General features: G+C 38.9%; 1 protein-coding gene across 2 annotated transcripts in view; it reads left to right on the forward strand.

Moving 5' to 3' along the window:
* The first annotated feature begins 326 nt into the window (after window positions 1-326).
* Window positions 327-27,143, forward strand: part of slc12a5a (solute carrier family 12 member 5a) — a 175,575-nt gene continuing 148,758 nt past the window's right edge. Inside the window, exon 1 of one of the 2 annotated variants that reach the window (XM_063473492.1) lies at window positions 327-621. In XM_063473492.1, the coding sequence (XP_063329562.1) occupies window positions 453-621 (169 nt within the window). In that variant the 5' untranslated portion in view covers window positions 327-452. The remainder of the gene's footprint in view (window positions 622-27,143) is intronic. The other variant, XM_063473491.1, reaches the window with a different exon arrangement.

Raw genomic sequence — 27,143 nt, forward strand, 5'->3', positions numbered from 1 at the left:
GGTTCAGAGACTGATTTGGGTTGCCCAGCAACGGCCAATTTAGAGCCATAAAGAGCTGCGTTGATCTCAGTGTTATATATAGGAAAAATTATAATAAAATGAGGAGAAGTAAAAATACCAGCTCATTAAAAAATCGTAATCACCGTGTCTCGTGCATTCCTATATTTATTTACGTTTGCTGTTTTTATTAAAAGAAATATTCGGCTTTAGGACCCAGGTGCGCAGCAGCAGCAGACACCGGTTGATGAGACTGTCCGCTTGGTATTACACATCTAATGAACCAACAAAGAGCGGCTGCTCGTCCAGCACTGAGTAGTAGGAGGTAAACTCCATAGACTGTAACTGTGGACTACTGTAATCAGACAGGTGAGGGCATTTTGACCGTCTTTATCCGTCCGCGTCACCCCGCACCGTGACAAGAAGACCCGACTGTTGTCTCACCGGCGACAACCATGAGCCAGAGGTTCACCGTCTCCAAGAGCGACGGCGACCGGCGCCCCTCCGACATGCAGGGAGAGGTGAACCAGCTGTTTGAGGGAGACGAGCCCCCGACCATCAGCAGCAGCGCGGAGGGACAGGCTGCTGCTGCAGCTGGTACTGAAACGGTGCTGGTGCTGAAAGGTAAGGAGATCCTCCAGCCGGCTTCATTCATCCTGTTTGTTAGCTGTACGCTATATGCTAGCAACCCTGATGCTTGACTGCTGCTCGGTGACACCACATTGTCTGTGTGTGACTTGAATTCCTAATAACCCCTCGGGGCACCGTCTGGTCAGTAACAGAGGCGCGTACAGCAAATCCTGCAATTGTCCTTTTTCTTCAGCAATTGTGATGTTACAGGTGCATGCATTGTTCAAAATATTGGAAGATGCATGCCGTGTGAGACAAAAAACAAAGCATTTGGGGACTTAATTATCATATGGCCTGCTAAATTTTGTATGTCTCAGGCATGTTCCTTCCTCTCCCACAGCATTTAACTGCACTGCAAGTAATCTAGTACCTTCTCAGTTCAGGAGGTAGGGTATGTGCTGGTGCATTTTATAGTATTTATCTCTAGATCTATATATTTTTTTATTTGTTAGGGTTTACAGTATGTGAGCAGAAAAGGCTACTTGCACCCTGCCTTGAAAGGGAGTATCAATGTCAAGTAATATACAGTTTCTGTGGTAAGGCTTAAATTCAATGGACTAATAATTGTTCTTTCCTTTTTTTATTGAGTTGTTCCCAAGGTTAGGGATAATTTAGTTGGTAAAACCCAGGACATTATAATTAATAAAGAGCATTAAACCTTCTCTTTTACCATTTTCACTTCCTAGAATAGTTTTTTTCCAGTTCCATCAATGCAGCCCAGAGTAGTCCTGCTTCCAGCTCTGTCTCCTTGTAATCTGTGCCAAAGTGGTTAAGTTCTGTCACCAGTTTGCCCATATGAAAGAATCAAGGTCCCCTCAGTCCTTGTGTGAATCAAACACAGCAATGCGGAACAAATGGAAATCCCCATTTGTCCAGGAATGGAGGCCTTTACCATTACCAATGATTAGAATGACAAAAAGTACAATGATTCACGTCCAGTCAAGTGCAAATGCAGATTTATCTGCAAATGGATCAATACATTTCATACTCTGTAAGGCTGCTGCATTAATGACATTTCATATTAATTGGCCAGGCTCCCCAGACTCCCTTTAAATGGCTTTATTGGAGCTCTAGATTAGCTTCCACTTTATTCAAAGAACTGTAGCCTTAGTTTGGCATTCAGCCTGATTCTTTTTGAAGAGCTGCAAGCAGCAGTGTGGAAATACCATTTAGAATAAAGAGTTAATTATTAAATATCTTTTGTCATAGTACATTATAATTCAGGTTTTTGTTTTTTTTAATTTATGTCTGTACTCTCAGTTCTGGCACTTGTTGGTTAACTATATCACTACCTGAGTAACTACCTTTTTTAGTTCATATATTAGCTTTGATCCTGGACATCTTTACATCACTTCTGGTGTGCTAAGGTTCAGTAGCATTCACATGTTTATACAGTGAAACCAGCTGCCTCCTTAATTGGGAATAAATGGTTTTCACTACCAGTCCAGTTTTTCCCATTATTGCTACAAGTGGCTCAGAACTGGCCACTTACTCCTGTGTGTGTGCCCCAGTATGTGACAGTCATTTCACTTGACAGACAGACTGGTCAGTAGGAATGTATCTCACAGTCTACTTCCTTTAGAGACAAGGATCACTTTATTTAAGGACTCTCCCTAATGATACACCTTGCTCAGACTGGTATCTCTGCATCCATTTTGCTGGTTGCCATGGTGATGCAGTACATTTTCACTAGAGTTGGCTTAGAAATGGTCTCACAGTAAAATGTTTTCTGTCTTATCAGGTACCGTTATGAAATCAATCTGTTCATGTTTGTTCTCCTGGGAAAACAACTGTTGTAACATTGCTGAACCTGTGAGTAGGGCTGGGCTCTACAATATATTAATATTTAAGCTGTATTAATATATTTTTAAACTAGTGTTTGTAACGATTCTCTAAAGCCATGGTTCAGTTTGTGCCTTAATTTTCAGGCCACAGTTTGGGTTGTAGCATGTTCTTTGTTTCCAAAAATCTTCATTTCTATTAACTTTCAGAGTCAAAACAGCAAGAAAGATTGCTGCTGACTAGGGCTGGGCCATATCATACTGTTCACGGTAATACCGGTATAATGTTGGGCAACGATAAGAAAATGAAATATCGCGATAGAATATGGGTAAAACGCGCATGTGCAGTGCCTTTGTTTTCATACGCACATGGCGGAAAAAGCATGGCGGTGACGGAGAATGAGAAGGGCGAAAGCGGATCGTTGAATGAAACAGATGAACCAGAACTGGTTTGTAAAAATGCTGCAACTTCAGTGGTGTGGAACTGGTTTAGCTTTCGTCCGTCAGATAAACAACAAAGCACTATTTTTGGTAGAGCGTGCTAGCGGGCCGTCGTTATTACCGTGTTTTTTGGAAAATACGGCACACTTAAAATCAATCCTTTGATTTTTCTGAAAATCGACAGTGCCCCTTATAATCCTGTGTGCCTTATGTATGAATTCTGGTTGTGTTTACTGACCTCGAAACAATTTTATGTGGTACACGGCGCTCGAAAATCTGTCAAATGTTTTAGTACGACTTTGCTAAGCTACGAACCTGCACCGCTTGATGGATTGTCGGAGCATTACGGATATCGTAGGCAGGAGCCTCGCGGATTGATACATACTGTGCTTCAACATAATATTACCGTATTGTGTGTGTGTATAACCTCTTTTTAAGTTTTGTGGATATTATACATGGTTATGCTGAGGATATGTCGGCCAATTTCCACTGGAAATGCCTTTTCGTTAAAATGTCAGCAAGGAATTTGTATTTGCACGGTAAAATTTTTATATGACTTTAATGCAGATAAAAAACATCTGCTTGTTTAAGTGAAAATACATTGATGGGTTTTTTTGCACTAATAAAGTTGTGGAGTTATAAAGTATTTTGTCTAGTGTCAATTATATCATCAGTTATATCGTTATCGCAAATTTTCAAATGTATATCATGATAAATATTTTTGGTCATATCGCCCTGCTCTACTGCTGACACCTCTCACTCTGGTGATATACTGGTAGCAGGCTGTGGGTCATCAGGGCCAATACCTCACATTGCAAGAGCAGTTTCTTTCTGTCAGCAGTTCGACTACTTAGCAAAGCCTAGTACTCCCACTCTGTCTCCTTATAATTAATGTGCTACATTAGCACACGTACTTACTCACGTACGCTATAAAAACATTGCACGTTGGACTCATTGCACTGAGTCGAGTGCTTTGCACATGATGTTCACACTTAGATTTCACACGTCCCCCTTCTCTGTAAGTACTTTATATTTTCTTTTTTTGTGTTATTGTATTGTATGGCTCTAAGACTCCTTGTTTGTGTAAGTAGTTGGCAACAAATGAGATTTTGATTCTGATTACACTATTCTGACGTATTTCCAGTTCAGTTTTGATGTGAATTTTCTTTCAACATTATTGAATCTACAAGAGTAGTACATTTTAACCTGATACTAACCACCTCCTGCACATGTCTAATTAACATACTAAATACCATCTTTAATTTCTAATCCTGGCATGTTGAGATCTCTCTTTGTGATATTTTTGTCATTGTTGGTTTTTAAGGTCCATTGTGTGACCTCTTAGCATTGTACTCTCTGGAACAATGCTTTCTTGGGCAGATGTTTGCATGTTTTTTGGGACCTTGCTTAAAATTAAAGGGCTCAGTATCTTTACATTGAGCATTCTGAAGCTTTGAAGTGATCTCGTAGAGAAAATCAGGCCAGCTTAGTGTTTTAAATATACTTTTAATGGGAGAACACTCCCTTTAGTAGAGTTTCAATTTCTTTCTTTCTGCCTCCATAATTTTATTTTTGGACTCTATTAAAGTACTATTATGTTACACAGTTCAAAATAATATTTATCTTATGTTTGGCTTGGTGCAGCCCCTAAGGTCATACTCTGCCTGGAACAACTTTGAAAAGTTTCCTCTAAATAATTAAAATAGTTAAAAAAATTATTTTGTTTTACTTTTGATTTCTTTCTTTCTTTGTATCTTATTGATGAATAGGCTAACTGTTGACGCTATTGTGCATCCCATATTGACCATGTGAGTTTGTATCACATTTGCTGGCGCTGGAAGATCATGACAGTTTGTCTGTGAGTGTAAGGGATAGTTTAGCTGAAACAGAGGGAGTACATATAATTATTTCAAGGGATATGCAAAAACGAATTAAATGGGTTTTGCATAGACCTGCAGGTTTGAATCTGTCAATGTAATTATGCCTTTGTTGGCATTTTCTTGCTATGTTATAGTTCTACCATCTACTACAACTTCTTTGGACTTACTGTTATTTTTAACTGGTGACCAAAGCAGTATCTGAATTCTTCCCCCTTGGCCTACACTCATGATCCTGTTTCTGTTGATCCAGAGGGAGATTTGAGCTCGGTCGTCTCAGCCAGTCAGTTTGGCTGCAGAAGGAAGGACAGTTTGCATCTGGCTGCCAAGTGCCCTCTCTATCCTTGACCTTGCCGCCCTGTGAAGAGATATATCTTCGTTAAAGCTGTTTGGTTCAGTGGAATGGGCTGCAGATAGGTTCATGATATGGTGGTGTTTTCACAGTAGATGGTAAAGCAAAGTGACCTTGAAGCTCAGAGTGTGGCCAAGCAGAAAGTCCACATTTATTGATAAGATTTTTGAAATCACACTTGCACATAATATAATCTGCAGTATTGCTTGCAGTTCAGAAAAAAATGGCTTCTTGAGCTACCTGTAATGCCTGATAGTAGACATAATTAGCATTTAAATTACAAATCATACAAATTAAAAGCAATTTTATTATCCTATTCCAATATACCTGACTGCAAAATCAACTTTCTTTTATTATTTTCTTAATAAAAGAAATCAGTGAACTTTTTGAAATTTTTCCCAAGCTGCACCAAGTTACAGGATCTTCTCTCACTGAAACATCCAAAAATAAAGTGCTCTGCTACTGGAAAGAGGTACAAATAATTAACTGAAAATGAGTTGCTGTACACCCAGCTTTACCTGATTTATTTTACCAAACAAAAAGCAGGTTCAATATATTTATATGCTAGAAAACAATGTAAGGTGCTTGAATCATTTTCCAATATGATTATAAATTCAGCAGATAACAGGACGTCACCCATTTTCTTTTTTCAGTTGTTAATCATAACTGCTTTGATCTTTTGGCTCTTCCCAGCAAAGGACCAAATTATAAGCCAGTCTCATGTCTTTAGTGTTGTGGTGCATAAGGCTGACTTGGCAGGGGTTTAATGTGTGTCATGGTGTTCTGTTTCTCTCTAAGCAAATGCAGTCCAGAAGTAATGACACACTATGAGAGCATGATCAACACAGCAGGCAAACAATCTGCTGGCTCTGAGCTGTGCTAACTTGAACTTTAGTCTTTGTTAGCTTCTTTAAAACGTCCATGTTCAGTTGTTTGAAGGTAAATGTGATCAGATGGTTATCAGATCATAGTGTAACACAGGTAGATTTTTTTTTTTTTTGCACTAGCTGGCATGACATGACCTAAAACCTCCAATGGAAATAACCGGTATCACATATGACTTCCACCACACACAATGTATCATATGTTGATGATGATAAAGATAAAATGGTTATACATAAAAAAAATATAACCATAAACTGCAGCACTGTTGCAGATAAGATGAGAAAATCATTATGCTTGTAATTTAGTGCAGAGAGTGAAGTACAGGGGACAATCAAAATAAAACAAGAAGTAGCACACACTGAGACTCAGACTAAGACATGTGAACGTGAGACTGGGAGTGGGACTAAACAGACATGGAGACATGAGAGACAAAGGCAAGAAACACAGAAGATTACAGGAACAGGAAGGGAGTAACACAGGGACCGGACTACGGACATACTAACTTGACAAGACAGGGAACACAGACTGCCACGGAAACAGAGAGACCATACATAAACTGGGACACGACTGGAGAGACTGGAGGTAAACAAATATGGGGACACTGATGACAGGACACAGAGATGAGACAGAGACACACTGGACATGAAGGGAAACAAACAGAAGTAAACCAGAAATCAAAACTATAAATAACAAGCTCTAAAGGCACTAGAAAATAAATATTCAGGAACCAACTAACAAGAACCAAAACTGAAAATACTCTATCAGTGACCCAGGACAATGACAAGTTTAGCTTGTGAGTGTATGCACATTGTTTGCCTGCGCTGCTGTGTCTTGGACCAGCTTCTAATTTTTCACACCAGTAGGCTACTGGTTAGGGCCAGTGACACTGGAAATTACCCGATTCTGGTCACTGGTTGGTCAATCAATGCATCTGTAATTTAAATGTAAATTAGATCATTATGAAAGTTGCTTTCATAATTAAACTGGCCAAACACTGGCTCACTGAAGATAACTAATACAAGATAGATATCTTCAGTGAGCCTATTAAACTGGTCAAACATTAAATAGAAGATAACTAATACAATAACTGTAAATATCACATGTCACTTTTCTATAAATTTGATTTAACCTTCACTTAATAAGGTGGTATATGACAGTCCTGGTGGATTTGGAAATCCCTGTTGTGATTGGCTTAGATTTGCAGAAATGATCTGCAAAAATTAACTGTTGTCATTTTAATAACAAGTCACAATATGAGCAGTTTTTAAATTTTATTATTTGTCTTCCGATAGCACTGCGTAGTGGAGGTTTGACAGCTCTCAGAAAGATTTGACATATTCAGCCTTGTTGTTGTGGCTTCTTGTTACTCAGTTAATCCCTGCAATGTTTCAAACTTATCTGTGTCGAAAGACACTGGCAACTTTCTCTTGTGTTGACTACAGCTTCACTTGTACTGTTTGAAATGCTCTGTTCCTGTTATTTGGTCTGACGTCAGGTAGTGTACAGAAGGGTAATCAAAACTTGTTTTGCTTATAAAACAGCTGCTTGTGGTTGGAAACAGGGTTGATGAGATTTATGAGAGTGAAGCTGTGGACCGTAAATACAAAACAAGTGGCTGAAAGACAGTAAGTGAGTGCTCATTATCTGTGGCGTTCTTACACCTTGCACATTACATAAACACAATCATTTGATTCATATTTAATCTGAAAATATTGAATACAGGAGCCTGGAGATCGCAGTTAAAGCATAAATCCTTCTGCAAAATCAACGTAACTGCCTTGATGAAACAACATAAAAAAATATTCCCTTCCCCCTAGGGGGTGTGTGCCATTTTGACCTCGGGACTTCCAGGACATACTCCGCACAGAAGCTCCTGTGTACTATACATACCTGGTTATGGCGTTCTATGTATGACTGTGCGTGTATTTATATGTCTGTATATATGTATAGAGAGATACTATGAGTTCACGTAGTTATTCTGGATCGTCTCTTTATAAACCACAATCACTCATTGATGCACTCCTCAGCCTTCACCACTGAGGTTTTCAGTCGAAACTGTTTGTGTGTTTATGTGCTCATCATCACGTTTTATTAATGTATTAACTAATGTAGCAGAAACACAGACATATGACGTTTATAACCGTAACTCAGTTTATCCTCGGTGTTTTGGTTCATGAGGCTGATTTGGCTGAGATTTAATCTGTATTGCGGTGTTCTGTTTCCCTCCAGGCAAATGCTGTCCAGAAGCAGTGACACAGTATAAGAGCACTGTGAACACAGCAGACAAATTCACAGAACAAAACCCAATAACCCCATGGCACAAACGGTGGTATTTTTCTTCTCCCTGATTTGATAGCCCATCACTGCACAAACCACTAGGGATCTTGCAGGTTAAAGGCTATTTATTGTTCAATCCCACCACTGAACTTTTGAATGCACTGTCATCGTATAATGTCTGGAAAAGTATGTATTATATGTATTTACATGGCATTATTACCTAGACTAGACTTAGACATTGATGACAAAGCGCATGGCTGGCAGTATTCTATATTTGTTATTGATAACAATGCCAAGGCCAGCACAGGCCAAGTCTTTTGGTTTTGAAAAGAAGTCAAACTATAAAGAAATTGTAATCTTATTTAATAAAGCATGCAGTTAATTTAGTGGTATAGTATGATTTGGGGCGTTGCAACATTGTGATTGACAAGTCATTACAATGTAGTCAGATCCATCTCTTATTCATTTTGTCTGGCTCAAGAAAAATCTAGGTTGTGAAGGCCAAATTACCAAATTACCAAACTCTCAACTTTCAAAAAAAGATACCACAACAGGTCAAGTGCCTAGCATTGTTGTGTATTTGTCATATGCAGAGCTTTGCAAATAGTTGTCTATATGTTGTGGTGTGGGGTGTGGAGTCGTCAAAAACCCAACATGCCTAGGCTATTGGGGATGTTGCGATGTTTTGTTCGAATGCTTATTGGTTGAAAGGTAGGTCGAAGGGGTAAAAGCTAAAAAAAAACAAAAACATGAAAAGCTCAGATAGTGGTTTCAGTGGACAGTTTCATTTTTGTTAAATCTTGGTTTCAGTTCCCCTCTTTGTATGTATTAACTTATTTTTTTAACAACTGCCAAGACCAAAAACAGCACAAGCTAGATTAGCACACAGATGAGTTGTTCCACATTTTTTTGCACTGCTCAGTGACAATAAAAGCACATCTAGACAATGGTCTGCAAAGCTGTGCCTTGTCTCTGCATAGGCCAACATACAACCATTCTCCAGAATTAATTCTGAACTTTTCCATGATATTCTTCAATAATGTTCTAATGTTCTTCTACAGTAATTAAATTATTTTTGCTGCGTTGGTTAATATGCTGCTTAGTGGCTACATAGTGTAGTGGTTTACACTATCTACACTACACAATCTACCACAGCTGATAGAATTTAGACTGTTGGCTATGCAAAGGTGCCCTGGAATGTCCAGCACATAGTAACAGGATGTAAGATGCAAGCTGCGACAGCTTACACTTGGAGGCAAACCAAGTGGCTGGGATAGTGTACAGGAACATCTGTATGAACCAGAAGTCTTCCAGTCCCTATGGGAGATTCAACAAAAGGTGGTTGAGAACAACAGGGCTAAGGTTCTGTGGGACTTCGAGTTGCGAGTTCCAGACAGAGATAGTTTTGGTTGACAAAGAATAGAAGACCGCAGTTGTGATAGATGAGGCAATTCCACCCGAGGAAAAGAGGAATATCAGAGAATAGAGACGTACCAGGGGGGCGAAGAAAACACTGGACCAGATGTGAAAGTTAAAGTCCAAAGTGGTCGCAGTGATAATGGGAGCATTAGGAGCTGTAACCATGAACCTGGATAAGTGGCTCCACTAGATTCCAGGCACAACATCAAGGGTCCCTGTCCAGAAGAGTGCAGTCCTAGTGAGTGCACCTCACACTCCTAGGCCTCAGCTTGTGTTGTTGGGTCTCTACTCAAAATTAATAGAAGTATGAACGCAGAAAAGCACCAAGAGATTATGATCCAGCATTTAGGACCTTCTGCAAAGCATCTCATTTACAAGTGCTTCATTTTTCAGCATGAGAAATACATTGTCAGTGAAGTAAAAACATACCTGGACAACAAAACACACAGTGGAACGCAATCAGTCATGGATTGGCCTCTTCAGAGCCAGAGAAACTCTAAATTATTGAAGTGGTGTGTTATCAACAAAGAGGGCTTTTAATGTCCTTAGCTGGGAGAGCTATTTTTGAACACTACTTAAAGAAATTACAATAACACTTGCCTGAGAGAATTCAGGCTGTGATGAAAAATAATAGTGGTCATACCAAATTACTTTCAAGCGTCTTAGAATTGTACATACTCTCTTTTTGCCTTATATTCTATTTCCACAATGATTGTTCACGTCCATAAATCGCTGCATCAGTTTCCCAGTTTCCTAGCAAATATAAGGGATGACTCAAGACTTGTGCACAGTACTACTAATATTAATATTCACTTAAATTTTACTGGACTCTGTACCTAACAGTGGTTGCCAGCAATTGTTCCTCCATTATAATGTACTGTGGGCTGACCAGACTGAGGATTGTTTGTGTGTTGATTCAGGCATGTCTACCTCTGTGCTGTAATGGCTCTTGTGTAAATATTAATAGGCAGCCTCTTTGATATAAAGGAACAGGCTGATGGTGAGCACCGATATTCAGTCACAAAGGCCTTTTGTAGATGACTGCTATTCTAGGATTAATATAGTGGGATGCCTGCTTCAGTCACTTCTGGGAAAAGGACAATGTGGCCACCTGATGAGGATTTTATGGAATATTTATTAAGGCTCAGAAATACTTGTGTAATCACAGCTTATCTTGAAAAGGAAGAACAGCTGACAGGAAAAACGTGGTACTTGAGTATTTCTACCAACACATTTGTTACCATAGCTTTCTGTTTCCACAAAAAGAGGTAGGATGTGAGATTTTCTTTCAGTATCAGAGAACTTTTGTTTTCACTGAAATTTAAAGATATATTAATAAGAATATAATGTGTGTGTGTGTGTGTGTGTGTGTGTGTGTGTGTGTGTGTGTGTGTGTGTGTGTGTGTGTGTGTGTGTGTTAAAAATTGTTTCAGTGTCAAATCAGTCTACCCATACAACAGTTGGTTTTCAGTTTCCATTGCATTGCATTGGATCAAGAACAATCCCCAGCAATACTGGGATAATATATAATATTTTATTTAACCCTGTTTTTTATGTGGACATGGAGAATGAGTCATGGGTGAAAAATGATATACTCAAAGATGTCTATAATTACAGGCTGTGTGATGAATAAAAATCACATTGTTTCATATGAATCAAAGCAGTTGTGTTATTATTATGATAGTAGTAGTAGTAGTAGTATATTTTACCATAGGCCAACTAGAAGGTTTTTCAAACTCTCCTAACCATGGCTACACAGATACCCATGTTATATTGATCATGTGATGCTGCCTAATTTTTGCAATCTTTAGCATGTCCAGCCTGCCGCACGTCAATGTACTAGTGGCTTAGTGTAACAAAGCAAATGCAAGTAAAGGTAGTTAAAATTGCTCACTGAGACAAGTTGGAAAAGTATCCGGAGTTAACAGATTTGGCCCAAACTCCGCTGGTTTGGTGACAGTTCCAGTAAAGTTTATTCAAGGAAGATGGTTTGAGTTTGCAGTTGTAAAGCTGATATTTCTTTTTACCTCTCAGCCACAAAAGGCTAATGGCGTATTGTCATCATGGGCAGACAATGTAGACATCCAAGTTTGTGAAAGTGATAACTTGAGAACACAGCAACGTGGGCGTTTCAAATCAATATCATATGTGTTTCTACTAACAATCTCAGATGAGTTTAAATCTCAGTACCGTCAAGATCAGATGTTACATTTTCAGAAAATCTTGTGACTGTATCTACTAAAAATGTCTTTTGAGCTTGGATCTAAGTGACCTTGACCTCATGCTCAGATGTCAAATTTTCTGCATATTATTATAATAATAATAATAATAATAATAATAATAATAATAATAATAATAATAAATAAACATATATATATATATATATATATATATATATATATATATATATATATATATATATATATATATATATATATATATATATATATATATATATATATATATATATATATATATATATTAAAAAGAAAAGTACATAAAAAGTACAATTAGAAGTTCAATTAGAATCACTTGAGAATGCTAACTTGGGAACAAGGCGATGTATGAAAGAAAAAGTTGATGTTTGCCATCTGTACAATTTTGAGGTGATTGTTTTAAATGATAGAGTGCATAGCCATCATGGACGTATCCATTTTATACCTCTAGTAACAAGTCATTTTACCTTCGAAACCCTAACCTTAATAATTTGTCTTCTGTGGTGGTTTTGGGTCCTGAATACTAATAACTTTGAGTATGGGATTCTGTTTACTGTAATTCTAGTGGTTTGCATTTAGATTTTGATGTTAGTTTGAGTTTCTGTTCCTGATTTCCCTTGCTTCTTGTGTCTTTTGGCTCTTTGTTTACCCATTTGTCTTTGAATTCTTGGACTTGGTTATCACTTTTACGTCACCTCTTCACTTTACTCACACCAACTGTGTTAAAGTTCCTTAAGAATTAAAAGTGACAAACAAATGTATAGCATTACTTGACCTTTTTCAGCAGATGTATTGCAAATGCACCAAATGTTAACCTCAAAAAAGAGGCACATACCAAACCATACATTTTTGTATCATCTCTAGCTTTTCTGTCTGTGTTATTAAGGACTTTACTTCATTATGATACATTCCTTATGTAGCATAAACCTGTCAGTGTCTCCAGTAAACTAGAGTTTGCTTGAAAGGCAACACCCTGCACTCCTTCTATTGAAACTTTTTGTTCCAAACAGGAGATGCTACCAACCCTGAGCTGGAACTTTGGTCTTCAAACTGCGCTTGGTCAGTGTAACATAAGACCAAGCTACATCTACCTTAATATACAGTCTGTGGTTTAAATAAAGGACATAATTCTTGAATCATGTTTTGTCTAAATTTGAGAGGAGGTTTAAAAAAATCAGTCATTTGTAAGGGGTTTTAGTTGTAAACCATGTATGATCCTTATCTCCGGGTTTCCTCCACAAATATATTAAAAAGAAGTATGTAGAATTTTGAAGATCTACCATGTCCAAGTTTTCATGGAAAATCTTTACCCTTTCACTTTAACTTTCTGTGTCTCTTTGCTCATCTGTCCTTGTACTTTAATGCTATTACATGGTAGAAATGTTCTCCCTCAGAGGAGCCATTGATTTCTAATCTAGCTTGGCATTAAATGCCATAGCTTCTGCAACATCACTCATTCTGTTATTTCTTTTTGTGTCAGAGCAGGAAGGATTAATATACTGAAGATCAATACACCTTATGCAGCATGACCTATGTAATGCCCTGATCCTATCTAATTTTCAATACAGCTCTGTAAATTGAATCAAATAATTACAAAGACCTTCCTCATGGGTGGCGCACTGTATGGTTGAAGAGAGAATTGTGGTGCCATGGACCAAACAGGAGAGGGCAGCCTATTAACTGGTTTAAAGATGAGCTCATAATATGTGCTGCTGAATGTATGTCTTGAAAAAAAAGAAGGAAATATTATTGTGTTGTTGATGTTTAGCTGTTTAAGGGTTTAGAGTTCTAGGTGCTTTTTCGTGCTTGTATAGAACATTAACAGTACAGTAAATCTGATCGAGAATTGTTGAGCTTAAGAAATGAATTTCTCTGCAGTAACCCAGATGTGCTTTTCCTGGCTAAGTCAGCAGGGGGCAGTTGTGTGTTTTCTTTTAATCAAGACTGCCAGCATCTATGCGTGTTCCCTTTAGTTTGACTGATGGTGTAGAAAAGCCTCATATGAGAGAGATCAGGATGCCAGGGAATTACACAACGGTCTGTGTCGTGTGTATGATGAAAGAGGCTTGTTAAGCATAACAGCAAGTGAGGAGAAGGTGTGTGTGTGTGTGTGTGTGAATGCTTCAGTGTGTATGTGTAGAAGAAGAAGAAAGATGCAGAGAGAAAAGAACAGTAAGAAGGGGTGTAAACGTTCCTTAGCCCAGAAATCCTTATGCTGTTATGTAACTGTCTGCACATAGGGGAGGTGGGGAATTAGGACCGATTGATAGAAAGTGACAAAATCCTCCTCACATGTAGGCAAGCTGCAGGGCAGACCTCGGTGACACTAGCACAGGAAAAACAGGGGGAGGAGAGGAAACAACTGCAGGGAGAGGTAGAGCATCCTCCTATACACACAAATAATGGCACATCATCACAGACTCAGTCACTTGGCTTCGTTCTGTGGCACAACAGCTCCTCTGCAGTCTGTTAGACATGAGATTTTGTATTCAGTGACCAACATAACACAGACTGAACGAGACTGGCGCACTTTTTAAAAACTCTGATGTATTTTTGATCTTTTATGTGGTAAGAATATTGAATAAATATTAACTTTGGTGTGGTATTTATGATTTATTGTAGTGTTTTACCAGGGATGAGACAATAAAACAAAATCAGTATTTACTGGTTTCATATTCTGTTACTGTTTTGTTTTTTTGTCAGCACCCTGACAACCTCTTCTTATTAGTACATTGGTGGTACGGTTTAAGATTAAGCAAGCTACTTTTTATTTGTAAAGATATAGATGATTTGTTTTATTTAATAATTTTTTAAAAGTTATAATAGGGTCTTTATGTTTTTCACTGTTTTTCTCACCAAAAGATTAAAAGTTATTAGATTTTGTTTTCAGTTTTATATTTTCACCAATATTAATCTAACAATTGGATTTAACTATTGAATATTAGATAGTAGCTATATTCCTATGTGTCACCTGTTTGTGACTGAAAAGAGCAACATAGACAATCCCCAGGCAGTTGAATGGGGATGGTGCTTTTCTTTTACCTCCCAGTGACATGTCTTTGTTGTGCATGTGATTTTTTTCCATTGCACTTGTCACTGTTAGCATCTCACAATGTTTCAGTTAGTTTCATCATTCTGAATTTATGTTTTAGTCCTGTGGGATGAGTCCTCAACAGAGCACCATGAGGATCTGTGAGGTGCCAAGTCTCTCAGCACTCCTGTCTTTAAATCTAACAGCTGAACCCAGGGAGGACCATTCACAGGACACTTTTTGTGTTGCAAAGTTTGCCATAATTTCTCCACACTAAAAATATATGCAACTTTTGGAGATAGTAAATGGAGCAATGGGGACCGGATTATTTTTATTAGGTCACGATGATAATTTATCCGACGTAGTTTGCTAAAATAAACGACTGCTGCCAGAATGTGAGAACTAAACATACTGTAGTTGCAGGGCTAATGTGTTATTTTGGTCTGATTTGGAGAACAGTACAGACTCAATCTACTGAGGCAGTGGAGGCAGAGAGCAGAGGGCCAGAGATACAGGTCATGGATCCCCATGGGGCTGGGCTGGTATTCAGGAATTATACTAGGCCTTCCGGTCCCTCAGGGCCGCTGCACACTGTTTGCTCACTGTGTTTCTGTCTCTCTCCAGCTGGAAAATTATTCGGGACTGGGAGCGGTGCCGAGGCATTGGTTTTGGTTTTGAAAAGGTGAACTGTAAGGGATGATGTAAGAGTTGTGCCACTAGCTAAATGAATTTTAATTAGGTGCTCTAAATTTGAAATTTTGTGTTGTGAATGTTAATGTTTTTGCCTGTTTGGCTACAAGAATAGTCGCCATAGAGCTGCAGCAGGCAGGAGGAAGGATGATGCGTACACTTCACTGAAGCTGTTCCACAGCCCGGTTCCTTCCACAGTCCAAAGGTTCTGTCAGCTCGTTGCACCCGGTTGGGGGTACACACTCTCCATCACCATTACCATGCATGCCACTGCTGTGGTGCAATGTCAAGAGGGTGACTGCAGAGTATGCCTGAGCCAAATACCATTACAAATCCTTCTACAGTACATTTGAGTTTTACAAATCAAATTAAAGATTGTTTGTTTGTTAACAGTGTTTAGAACATAATATAAGAGACACAGAGGTCTGTTTAAACTATTATCCCAGCCTACTGAAAAGGGTAGTTTCGTATTCTTAGGCAGGCATGGTAAGCATCTTGCAGCACCTTATGTAATGAATAAAGCAAACGTTATTCCCTGGAAAGTGTGAAAGCTGAAACAAAAAAGCAACCTTTATGTTCTACTATGTAGAATAAATACACAAATCATCAATATGATAAAAGCTCATCACATTTACCTGGACTTTCAGTCTCTCCAACTCATAGAAGCTTTGCTTAATCTTGTGGTTTTACCACTTTGGCGAGTCGCTCATCCAGGAAGGGAAGAAAAACGGGAAAAGCCAAAAATTCCCAAAAAGTCCAAATAATACACAATTCCAAGAATGAGGAGAACAAGGCATGAGAAAACCAACTATCAAAGTAAAAGTGGAAATGAAACAAAAATGCTAAAACACAAATATTTTAAGGGGAACGGGCACAAACAGACAGGGAACAATGGGGAGACTAAAGTAGTCTTTAAAGCAGAACTCAGCCACACTGAAAATTGACTATGATTTTGCAATTTTGGGGCTTGAGAAAAGTTATAGTACAAAGTTACTAGATTCAAGCTGTAATGGTGAAATACTGAGCACCTGAACAGCAGATAGAACAGTGGACCATGACCAGTGTCAGACCCATACCCAACACCCCAAATCTTTTACTTATGGAGCTAAAAATATAAGTTAGTTACTTTATAAAATTGTGAGCAAACATTTCAACCATTTTAAGCAAAAATTCTACCAAATCTATCCAGTTTTATATTTACTAGCTAGCAAACGTCTTGCCTTCTGCCCTTGCTGATATCTGTGTGCATAAATTAGCACATTATCCTCACATAGATCAGTTTACCAATGTATGTCAACCACTTCTGTGCTCTTGTATGACTACCATTTCATTGCACATATTGAAAGAGAATAATCTAGTAATTGCTGTCTGTGTTGTTGTGCACTACTTTGGTGGTAGCCAGTAACACATAAAGCTTACAGTTACTTATTTTCTGCAATCGCTATGGAACTGCATTGGTTGCCTTACAACTTCCTGTCATAGAGGGCGAGGTGGGCGCAGAGAACTATCAGTGCTACGGTCTTGGGTAGAGGTATCATAGCATCTTACAAAGTAAGTAACTACATTTTTAAATGAATAAAATATGAATCATTTGTTTAAGTTATTGGATAGTTGAGCACTGAAGACAGACAGGAGAGAGGGGAGAAGACATGCAACAAAGACACATGGGTCAGATTCGAGCCACCCACTGAGCTAAACCAGTGCTTCAAATAGCTGTCATATGAATAATCAAACCCAAAATGATAATGAAAGTCCCATCCATACTGTCTGTGAAGGTTCTCAGTCATCCAGGTCATCGTAGTCAAAGGAGTTTGCAAAGAAAAGCATCTGGACTTCTTTAAGTTGCTTGAAGATGTTTCACCTCTCATCCGAGAAGCTTCTTCAGTTCTAAGGTCAAATGGCCGAGAGTCCCAGATTTAAACCTAGTGGGAGTATCCCCCCAAAGAGGGACAAAGGACCCCCTGGTGATCCTCTAATCACATGAGCCAAGGTGTGAAAGCGGGTGTGGGACCTAATCAGCCAGGGTTTCGGGTGAGCTCATTGTGAAACCTGGCCCCACCTTGTCATGTGAATTCCTGAGGTCAGATGGCCCAGGATGTGAGTGGGCGTTAAGGCGTCTGGGGAGGGAACTCAAAACTGGATTATAGATGGCAGACAGTTGGTGTCGTAAACCCGCTTTCACACCTTGGCTCATGTGATTAGAGGATCACCAGGGGGTCCTTTGTCCCTCTTTGGGGGGATACTCCCACTAGGTTTAAATCTGGGACTCTCGGCCATTTGACCTTAGAACTGAAGAAGCTTCTCGGATGAGAGGTGAAACGTCTTCAAGCAACTTAAAGAAGTCCAGGCGCTTTTCTTTGCAAACTCCTTTGTCCCATCCATACTGTTACAGTATTTGTTATATTTGTGGGAAGATCCTTATTGCCCTGTCTTCCATGATGTGCTTTTCTCTGAGTGTAATAGGTTTATTTAGATAACTGGCCTCCCTCAATTTCGGGCATTAGCCCCACAGTTGCTCTAAGAATGGATTGAGTCATGACAACTCATTAATCCTCTCTCTTTCTTCCCCTCCTTTAGCATTTGCTCTCTTTCTCAGCTCCGTTTTCATGTCTCTGTGACCTTCGCTCTGTCTGCCTACCAAAAGCAGAGCGCTTTTGGAGTTGCCGTAGTGATGAGTGTTTTAGAAGAGCACACTATGATCCTTTCTTTCCGCAGTCATTTGTTTCCTCTCCATGTGCTTGTTGTCAGCCAGGTAAACTGTAGACATTACAGCTCTGCTGTGTGCATGATCTATCTTTATCACAAGTCCACATGATGGCTAGTTAACGCCTGCTCTCAATCATTTTTAAGGAGGATTCTCACACATGCCTATTTTTCAGCAGTGTTTAAATCCTCTCTTTTCTACCCAATACCTCTCTCTTTCGTTCTCTCTCTCCTTACATTATGTTCATTCAGCTGGAGGACACTTTGCCTGTCTGGCCTGCTGAATGGATGGCAAAAATGACTAGTGTGTGAATGGATGTTTGGTTGGCTTGCTTTGTTAATGGTGTGTGGCGAAGGTGATAGGTAGGCTGTGCTGTTTGCATTTTGTATGTTGAGTCAAAGGGTGTACAGATGTGTGTTGGTTGTAACAGCAGGGATCAGGACTGTCTTTGTGAATAACAAGGTGAAAGGAAAATTAAAATCCTGACATCATGGATTTTAGCCATTGCCACCGATCCCCACCTCCCACCCCAATTGTCATGAGTGTGAGGTAAAGCTAGATCGATGGCAAAAAGGCTTACTGGGAGTCTCTCTCTCTCTCCTCCCCCCCTCACACTCACACACACGCTCAGTCACACTCCCAAGCCTGCTTGAGTTTTCTCCATTCATATGTGATACTTCTTGTTCTCTTTCTCCCTCTTTGTAAGGTCTTTTTTTCCCCCCACTGCCGTTACCCCGTCTCTGTATTTTTGACTCCCTCTTCTCTCTCTCTCTCTCTCTCTCTCTCTCTCTCTTCTTTCTCTCTCTACCCACCCCCTCACTCTTACACTCTCTCTCCCCTTGGTTTTGGTGCATTGCAGTGGCTCCACCACCACTTTGGAAACACAACAGCCTTGGCAAACGAGGTCTCTCTTTCGTTCCCTCTTACTCCCTCTCCCTCTCTCTCTCGCTCAGACATGCGCACAAACACACACATGTAGGCAGATGGCAAAGACGCATACTTTCTAATTTTTTCTTCATTTTAGCCCCAATTTTTCCATCTCTTTCAGTTTTTTACTCTCTCAAGGCTAATCCAGAGAGCAAGAGACAAAGCCTTGAGAATGAGCCGAACAGCAGCCTCAACTATTTCCATTTCAAAAAGCTGCATAAGACTTAAAAAATGGCAAAAACACAATCCTTTGCCCTCATTCGGGCTTGCATATTTCCATATGCACACACTACAGCCTTCAGAAGCTGTGTACTTCGCACATGGTTGCAAGGCAACCACCTTACCTATTTTCATGATGGATTGCACTCTAATTTCTGGGGAATAAAGACACTTCATAGATCTTGCGATGTCAGTTTATTCACTGTTTGTGTCATCTATCACACCTGTATAAAAAATATCGGGCATGACACAGCAGCGTGTGACTGGCATTGCGTCTAAGCATTAATACAGTTTATTTTAGTGCTCATTAGACATATTTGAACAGGAATTAATCTCTAGTATCATGGATGGATGTTCCAGTCAGCTAACACATGAGTTTAATGTCAGTATAATATTTTCCTATTTTCAATTTTTTACAAATTTTTCACTGACTTAATATGTAAAAAAAATACCTTACAAAACACACATAGAACAACACAAAAAGTCTGATTCAATTCCTTGTTTTGTACACATGTAAAATACAATGTAAACACATGTAAAACACAATTTTATTGTTGTCAGTCATCATATAAGTTTTATTGATTTACAAAATTTCAAGAAAATGAGAAAAAAATCTAAAGAAATCCAGTGTATTCTATAGTTTTAAGATCAGCTAGGCTCACAAATGGTATTCACATCTATCTTGTGATGACCATCTGAACTGCATGTTCAAATATGAGTGTGTGTGTGATAAAACAAAACGGGAACATGAGGTTCTTATATTTTAGCTAACATAAGAACCTCACCTTAGGCTTGACATTTCCATCCACTGCTGTCTGTGCCAGTCTGACACAAGTGCACAGTGCTAGTTTCCCTCCCGCCTCTGTTCTGTCATATCCTAAATATGTTCAGTGGAATTTTGAGATCAAGATTACTAGAGTTTATTATTCTATGAAGACTTGAATTGATTAACAGTTGATCAAAAATAATATATGTACACCACCAGTCAAAAATTTGGACACAGCTTCTCATTTAATAGTTTTTCTTTATTTTTACTACTTTCTACATTGTAGATACATACTGAAGACATCAAATATATGACGCAAGATATATGAAATTATGTAGCAAAGAAAAAATTGAAAAATAACTCTAAATATGTCTTATATATATCTTTTATTTTAGATTCCTCGAAGTAGCCACCCTTTGCTTTGTTGGCAGCGCTGCAAACCCTTGGCCTTCTCTCAATGAGCTTCATGATGTAGTCACCTGAAATGGTTTTCACTTCACAGATGTGCCTTGTTCATTTTTTGAATTTCTTGCCTTCCTAATGGGGTTGGGACCATCAGTTGTGTTGGGCAGAAGTTGGTACACACCTGACAGCCCTATTTGAGAACTCTTAGAATTCATATTATGGCAAGAACCGATCAGCTAAGTAAAGAGAAACAGTCAATCATTACTTTAAGAGCTGAAGGTCAGTTGGTCCAGAAAATTACAAAAACTTTCAATGTGTCCCCAAGTGCAGTCGCACAAACCATCAAGCACTACAACGAACTGGCTTGCATTAGGACCGCCCAAGGAAAGGAAGACCAAGAGTCACCTCTACTGCTGAGGATAAATTCATCCAAGTTACCAGCCTCAGAAGTTAACAGCACCTCAGATTAGAGCCCAGATAAATGTTACACAGAGTCCCAGTAGCAGACGCATCTCTACATCATCTCTTCAGAGGAGACTCTGCGTATCAAGCCTTTATGGTCAAACAGCTGCTGCTAAGGAGACACTACTACTAAAGAAAAGTAACAAGCAGAAGAGATTTGTTTGGGCCAAGAAACACAAGAAATGGACATTAGACCAGTGAAAATCTGTGCCTTGGTCTGATGAGTCCAAATTTGAGATCTTTGGTTCCACCCACCATTTGTGTGACCCAGAAGAGGTGAACGGATGATCTCTCCATGCTTCCACCCGTGAAGCATGGAGGAGAAAGTGTGATGGTGTGGGGGTGCTTTGCTGGTGACACTTTTGGGGATTTATTCAAAATTAAAGGCACACTGAACCAGCATGGCTGCCACAGCATCCTGCAGCGACATGCCATCCCATCTGGTTTGCGTTTAGTTGGACCATCATTTATTTTTCAACAGGACATTGACCCCAAACACACATCCAGGCTGTGTACGGGCTATTTGTCCAAGAAGGAGAGTGATGGAGTGCTGCACCAGATGGCCTGGCCTCCACAGTCACCTGACCTAAACCCAATCAAGATGGTTTGGGATGAAATGGACCACAGAGTGAAAGCAAAATGGCCAGCCAAGTGCTCAGCATCTTTGTGAATTCCTTTCAGACTGTTGGAAAACCAATTCAGGTGACTATCTCATGAAGTTCACCAAAAGAATGCCAAGAGTGGGCAAAGCACTAATGGTAAATTAGTTTCTATTTACCATTTATCCTTACTGTCTCAGAAATAAACAGAAAACAATTATGTGTTTCATAAAAGACAATTTTGATATTTAATATAAAATGGTAAAGGGATTGATTAGGTTACAGATTATTATTATTATTATTATTATTATTATTATTATTATTATTATTATTGTTGCTTTGGCCTTTCAGCACCACATTAGCCCACCCCTGCCACAGAGGCATGAAGAACTGGATGAGGCAAACCCAGTGTGAACCAATTCTCGTTATAATGAAAGCTATTTAAGGCTGACACTCCCACTTGTGAAAACCCATAGCCAAGCCTGTGATTTAAAATTCCATGCATGCGTTATGTAATGCTTTTGTCTTTCATGCTTGAACTCTTCTCCAGGCACAGGCATAGTTTATTAATGAAAGGAATTGCATGATTGGGGGTTGGTTGTGTGTGTGTCTCTCTCTCTCACAATCTGTGTGTATGTCTGTATTAACTCGCCATGTGTATGAGTGGGAGGAGATTGTGGGGATTCCTGTGTACTTCACATAAGAAGCGTGATGACATGGCCACACAAATACTTGAAAGGTCAGCGCTTGTTTTCCCTGAAGACTGAAATGAGTTTGCCACAGTTCTCCCAGATTATATACTTAGGCTAGATGACACGTGACATGTGTGCAGACTAAAACATACTAACAGTAAGTTATTAAAAACTAACAAAGAGTTATTATTCACTATTGAAGATGTCAATTTGGAGTTGTACACTAAGTGTTGTTTTCTTCTTTCTTCTTGTGAATTACTTTGATATCTTGTCTTTGTTGAAAGGTTAATATTCAGTGGCTAATATTTAAAAGTTACATATAACATATGTTTTCCATTTTATCTTAAAGTTTTTGTAGGATTAAGTGAATTAAATTGCCAATGCAGGGTCATTAATTTATATGACAGGTATATCTTTCCCTCACAGATGGTATAGATATAAAGAACAGTATGAAGCTGTGGATTTTTATTGCCGGACACCCTTCATGACACAACTCCTGGGGGAATTTGTGTCTCCTTCCAGGGCCTTGAACCTAAGATCTTTTAATTGTTGGATTAATGTGTTAACCACTTCTATGGAGCCACTATTCAAAAATTATGCATTTTATTTTTAGAAATATAAGGAAGTTTTCACCAGTTTGAGTCTGTTTCAGGGTATCAACAGTTCTGCCGTTTAAAAAATGGGTAGACAAAGTGTCTTACAGCCAGTTTGACTGGGCTATATTAAAATATTTACCTATTCAGGTATTTATGTTCTCAATTTTAGGAATCAGATGATCTTTTTTTCCTTCTCTTTCATGTAAAAAGCATTTCTTAGCATGGGCACATGACATCAATCTTTTGTGACTTTGTCATGTAGGATTAGCAGCTTTTCAAACCTCTATTTTTGGACAAAGCTCCAAAGAAAAAAAATCTATGGAGAGTATTGCTCTTCCATGGAACTCATGCTCCCATTGCTCTCCTGCTGCTCTCTCTCTGTGCAGCAGCTGCACCCACACTGAGGCTCTGCTCTGTGAGAGAAAACAAAGTGGGAGACATTCTGTTGCATCAAACTTTCTCTCTCCGTCATCATGTTACATTTAAATGTACCCAATCTCAGCACATCCATTATCTTTTATTTATCTGCCTGGCCGTTTTGTCAGAGGATGTGTCATTTTAAAAATCAGACAAAAACCCTCCACTCATGTTGGAAGTCCTTTGTTGAAGTTACTTGCAGTTATTTAAGTTTTTTTCTTCTTTTTTTTAAAGCGGGAATATTCACCTCACATCTGCAAACTGAGGGACTTTTCCCCAAGAACAGTTTGGTTTTGTTTGTTTTTTTAAAAATATCCATTTAGAAAAAACTCTGTAGGAGCTCAGCGAGCGGTTTAGCAAGCAACAGCATCCAGCACTCACTGTGACACTTCTTTCTGTCCGGGTGATTTTAGCACATGCCTGTTTTATATTTTATTTTTTTGTTGTGCAATATCACACCAATGATGTCCAACATATGCAGTTACCTTAACTTGCAGACATAGGAAGTTGTAGACATGTGTTATCGCCAATAATTATGTGTGGAGCAAAACTAGACTAAGGGTTTCTGCATGGGGCTTGTGATTATTTTAGCCTTTAGCAAACCTAGCCTATTACTTTTGTATAGTATAACCTGTGTGTGTGTGTGTGTGTGTGTGTGACTTAGGTCTAGTGGCCCATTATTTAGCAAGTGAGCAACTCTGTGTGAGAAGTAATATTATGCAGATGTACAAAGCCTTAGCACTGTGGCATGCATAGGGTATGTAGTTCCAAGGTTTCTGTGTACTGTGGCAGCCACTTAAAACATGCTTTTAAAATGTCTGATGTTTGGTTTTGGTTTTTACTTTTTGTTTTGTTGTGGTAAAACTTTAGGGATCTTGTAAAAAACTAGTATTGGGTATTTAGGCATTGGGCAAATTTCTAATTTTAGTATTGGTACCAATCTAGAATTTCACAGTTGGTGAAACTCTAAAATGTGGCCTAATTTAATCAAACCACAGTAGCTTCAATTTTGGCAAATGCACCAACTGGAAAACCGGCAACTATCCTTTAAAATTAAATGTGTGTAAAGCTCATCTCGTGATCATGATTCCAGAGTGACTGTAACCACTGTATGCACTAAACAGAGGACTGTTTCCACTATGAGAAAATCTAGTATTCAGCTGACTGGCTGAAAATGTTTTCAGTGCATTCTGTGTTTAACCGATGTCGGCAGCACTAACCACATTTCCACAAAACATCAGCTCAAGTTAGGAAACATGTAGCTTCCCCTTCTTTTCTTTCTTGTTGCCTGTTTTGTGGCTTCAATCAGAGCAATGAACAAACATGTAATTAAAAATCATTCAAGACAGAACTCAAAAGGTTACCCAAGAGGAAATATATTTTAGAGCTCTGATAAAGGGGGTGCTGAAGCTTTAGCCATACTAAGGAGGTTCAGAGCAGAGCTCATCTGTTTGTGTCTAATTATTGCATGCCCCATGTGCTCCTCAGCCGCTTATGTTGAAGCTGTTATTTGCTGTCTCTGGCCGTCTCAAGTTAGAAGTGGATGCCTGTCTTGGCCAGAGTTTGTTTTAATTGAAATTGATTTTGTCTCCACTGAAGGAAGCTTCTATAATAGATAGGTACTGTCGCATAGTTTGCTTTACATCTCTGATTGTGTCCTAATGGATTTTGACACCTCATACAGTCCTGCAAAACAATGCCTCTCTTGTTAACCTGCTCCTCTAACATAACAAGCTGTACAAAAAAACCCAACATTATTAGTGCATTTTATGTCAATTTCCACTCATTTATATCATTTGCTGTTCCTTCACTTCTCTCTCATTTTATTACCTTGTTCTTCATATCGTCACTCTCTCTTTATAGAGTGACTGTTTACTGTCTGTGTAGGTGTGTACCACAGGAAAATTGGCTCCTTTTTTCCCTTAAGTGGCAAAGTAGTGACGAGGCGTTGAAGTGCGTGGAGGCTTGTCCTTCAGCATTAGACTCAGATTGGGCGACTGCAATTGTCCAGGTTGTTTTTGTATGCCTTAATTGAATTGAACCAGACCAATTGAACACCCAAACTGCTTTCTATTGAGTCAGATGTGGAGGTGAGAGCAATTCTTTAGCTTTTTATTTTCCCTACAGAGAATACAAAGTCCTCTTCCTTATACATCGTCTTATGCTACCACAGATAGGTTGACACCACAAATATCAATACCAGGGGTGCTGCGACTGAAGCTCTGTTGCCACCGACACAAAACGGCTCTCTTCATGGCTAAAGAACTTGTCAGTGCTAATCTCCTTTGTGGCCCTGTGCTATGGATTGGACTGTAGAATCCTAATATTGTGGGCAAACCTTTTGTTTGAGGGAAAGAAAAAAAGTCCTGCATGTAGAGGTTCACATTTTTCTCCTCAACGCTTCCCATAATTCTGGGCAGGAAACCAGCATCAGCGTCACAATGTGCTATTAATGGATATGCCTAGGATGCCGTGTAGTCAAGGAAACCATCTAAAATAGATGCATTTTTTTTTTTTTACAGTGCATGGTTTCTGTTCTCAAAGGGGGACTGATTTGAGTGACGCGTTTAAAAGGTAAATCTGATATTTTTAATTTGAGATAAGCTGAAGGTTTCATTAGTGCCTGATAATTTAACTGAGTTCAGTTAAGTTTCTTTTCTTAAGATTTTTGTCAGTGTGATTTTTGGCTTCTCCTCGGTGGAGAATAAGCTGTGGGAGGATTTCAGAGCGGTTAATCTCACTCCTGTGGTATCTGGCTCCATCGCAGAGCAGCAGTACACAAACTGGCCTACTCTCACAGTGTGTGTAGGATCCCAGCTCCAACTTAACACCGAGAACTGCACCTTCACAACAAATGAGAGATATTTAGTTCTGTTTGTGTAAATCCAGCAGAGTAATGCCAAAGTACTAAATAACAAACTCCAGATTGGTTCCAGATTTGTTAGTAGATCGCAACATTTAAATGCTTTCCCCCTTTTTTTTTATTCATATCCCAATTACTTTAACAGTTTGCTATAAAACAATGAAAACATTTCTTCATTTCTTATCTGTTCAGTATCTTTTCCTAATATCTCACTGTCCACATTTTATTTTATTTTTATTTTATTTTTTTACAGTTCACTAATACTTCAGAATATTACCTTGTGTAATTAATACTTGTTTTTTGTACAGTAAATTCAAAACCTTAGACCTTTCAGGCACTCCTCGGGCTGTGCCTATCACTTCTCAACAAACACTAGTTAATTAATAGAAAAATAAGTAGCCACAGTAATTACTGAGCTGTTAACATCTCTAAGAAGTACATACATCTGACTCGGTCACCAGTCATCATACCTCAAAGTAATTCGGTCTGTACTTCTCCCTTGTGTATCTATAAGAAGCTTATGGATTCGCCAAACATTGATTTGATATTCTCTGCTGACACGTGCACGCTGTGATGGTCATGCTTGTAATCCTGTTGGCTAAATATGCTTAGCTGTGAAAGCAGATTAAGACATGGCTGTGTTTTCTTGGCCAGATATTCCCAGTGGTCTGGGTGATCTAAGTAAGAGCTTTGAAACATCTGTCCAGTGTTGTTGTTTTTGAGCATGACCTAGGGCTGGTGTTTAATCAATTCACCGTGCAGTTTTTCACAATATGCGAAGACGATGTGCATTTTTCCTCCCAGAATATGTTTATTCTGGTAATTTTTCAGGCAAAACCAAAACTTTCATGTACAATAGAGTACATTTACATGCGTTTTGTTGTAATTCATTATGCA

The sequence above is a fragment of the Pelmatolapia mariae genome, linkage group LG5, assembly GCF_036321145.2.
Source record: "Pelmatolapia mariae isolate MD_Pm_ZW linkage group LG5, Pm_UMD_F_2, whole genome shotgun sequence".
Taxonomy (NCBI): domain Eukaryota; kingdom Metazoa; phylum Chordata; class Actinopteri; order Cichliformes; family Cichlidae; genus Pelmatolapia; species Pelmatolapia mariae.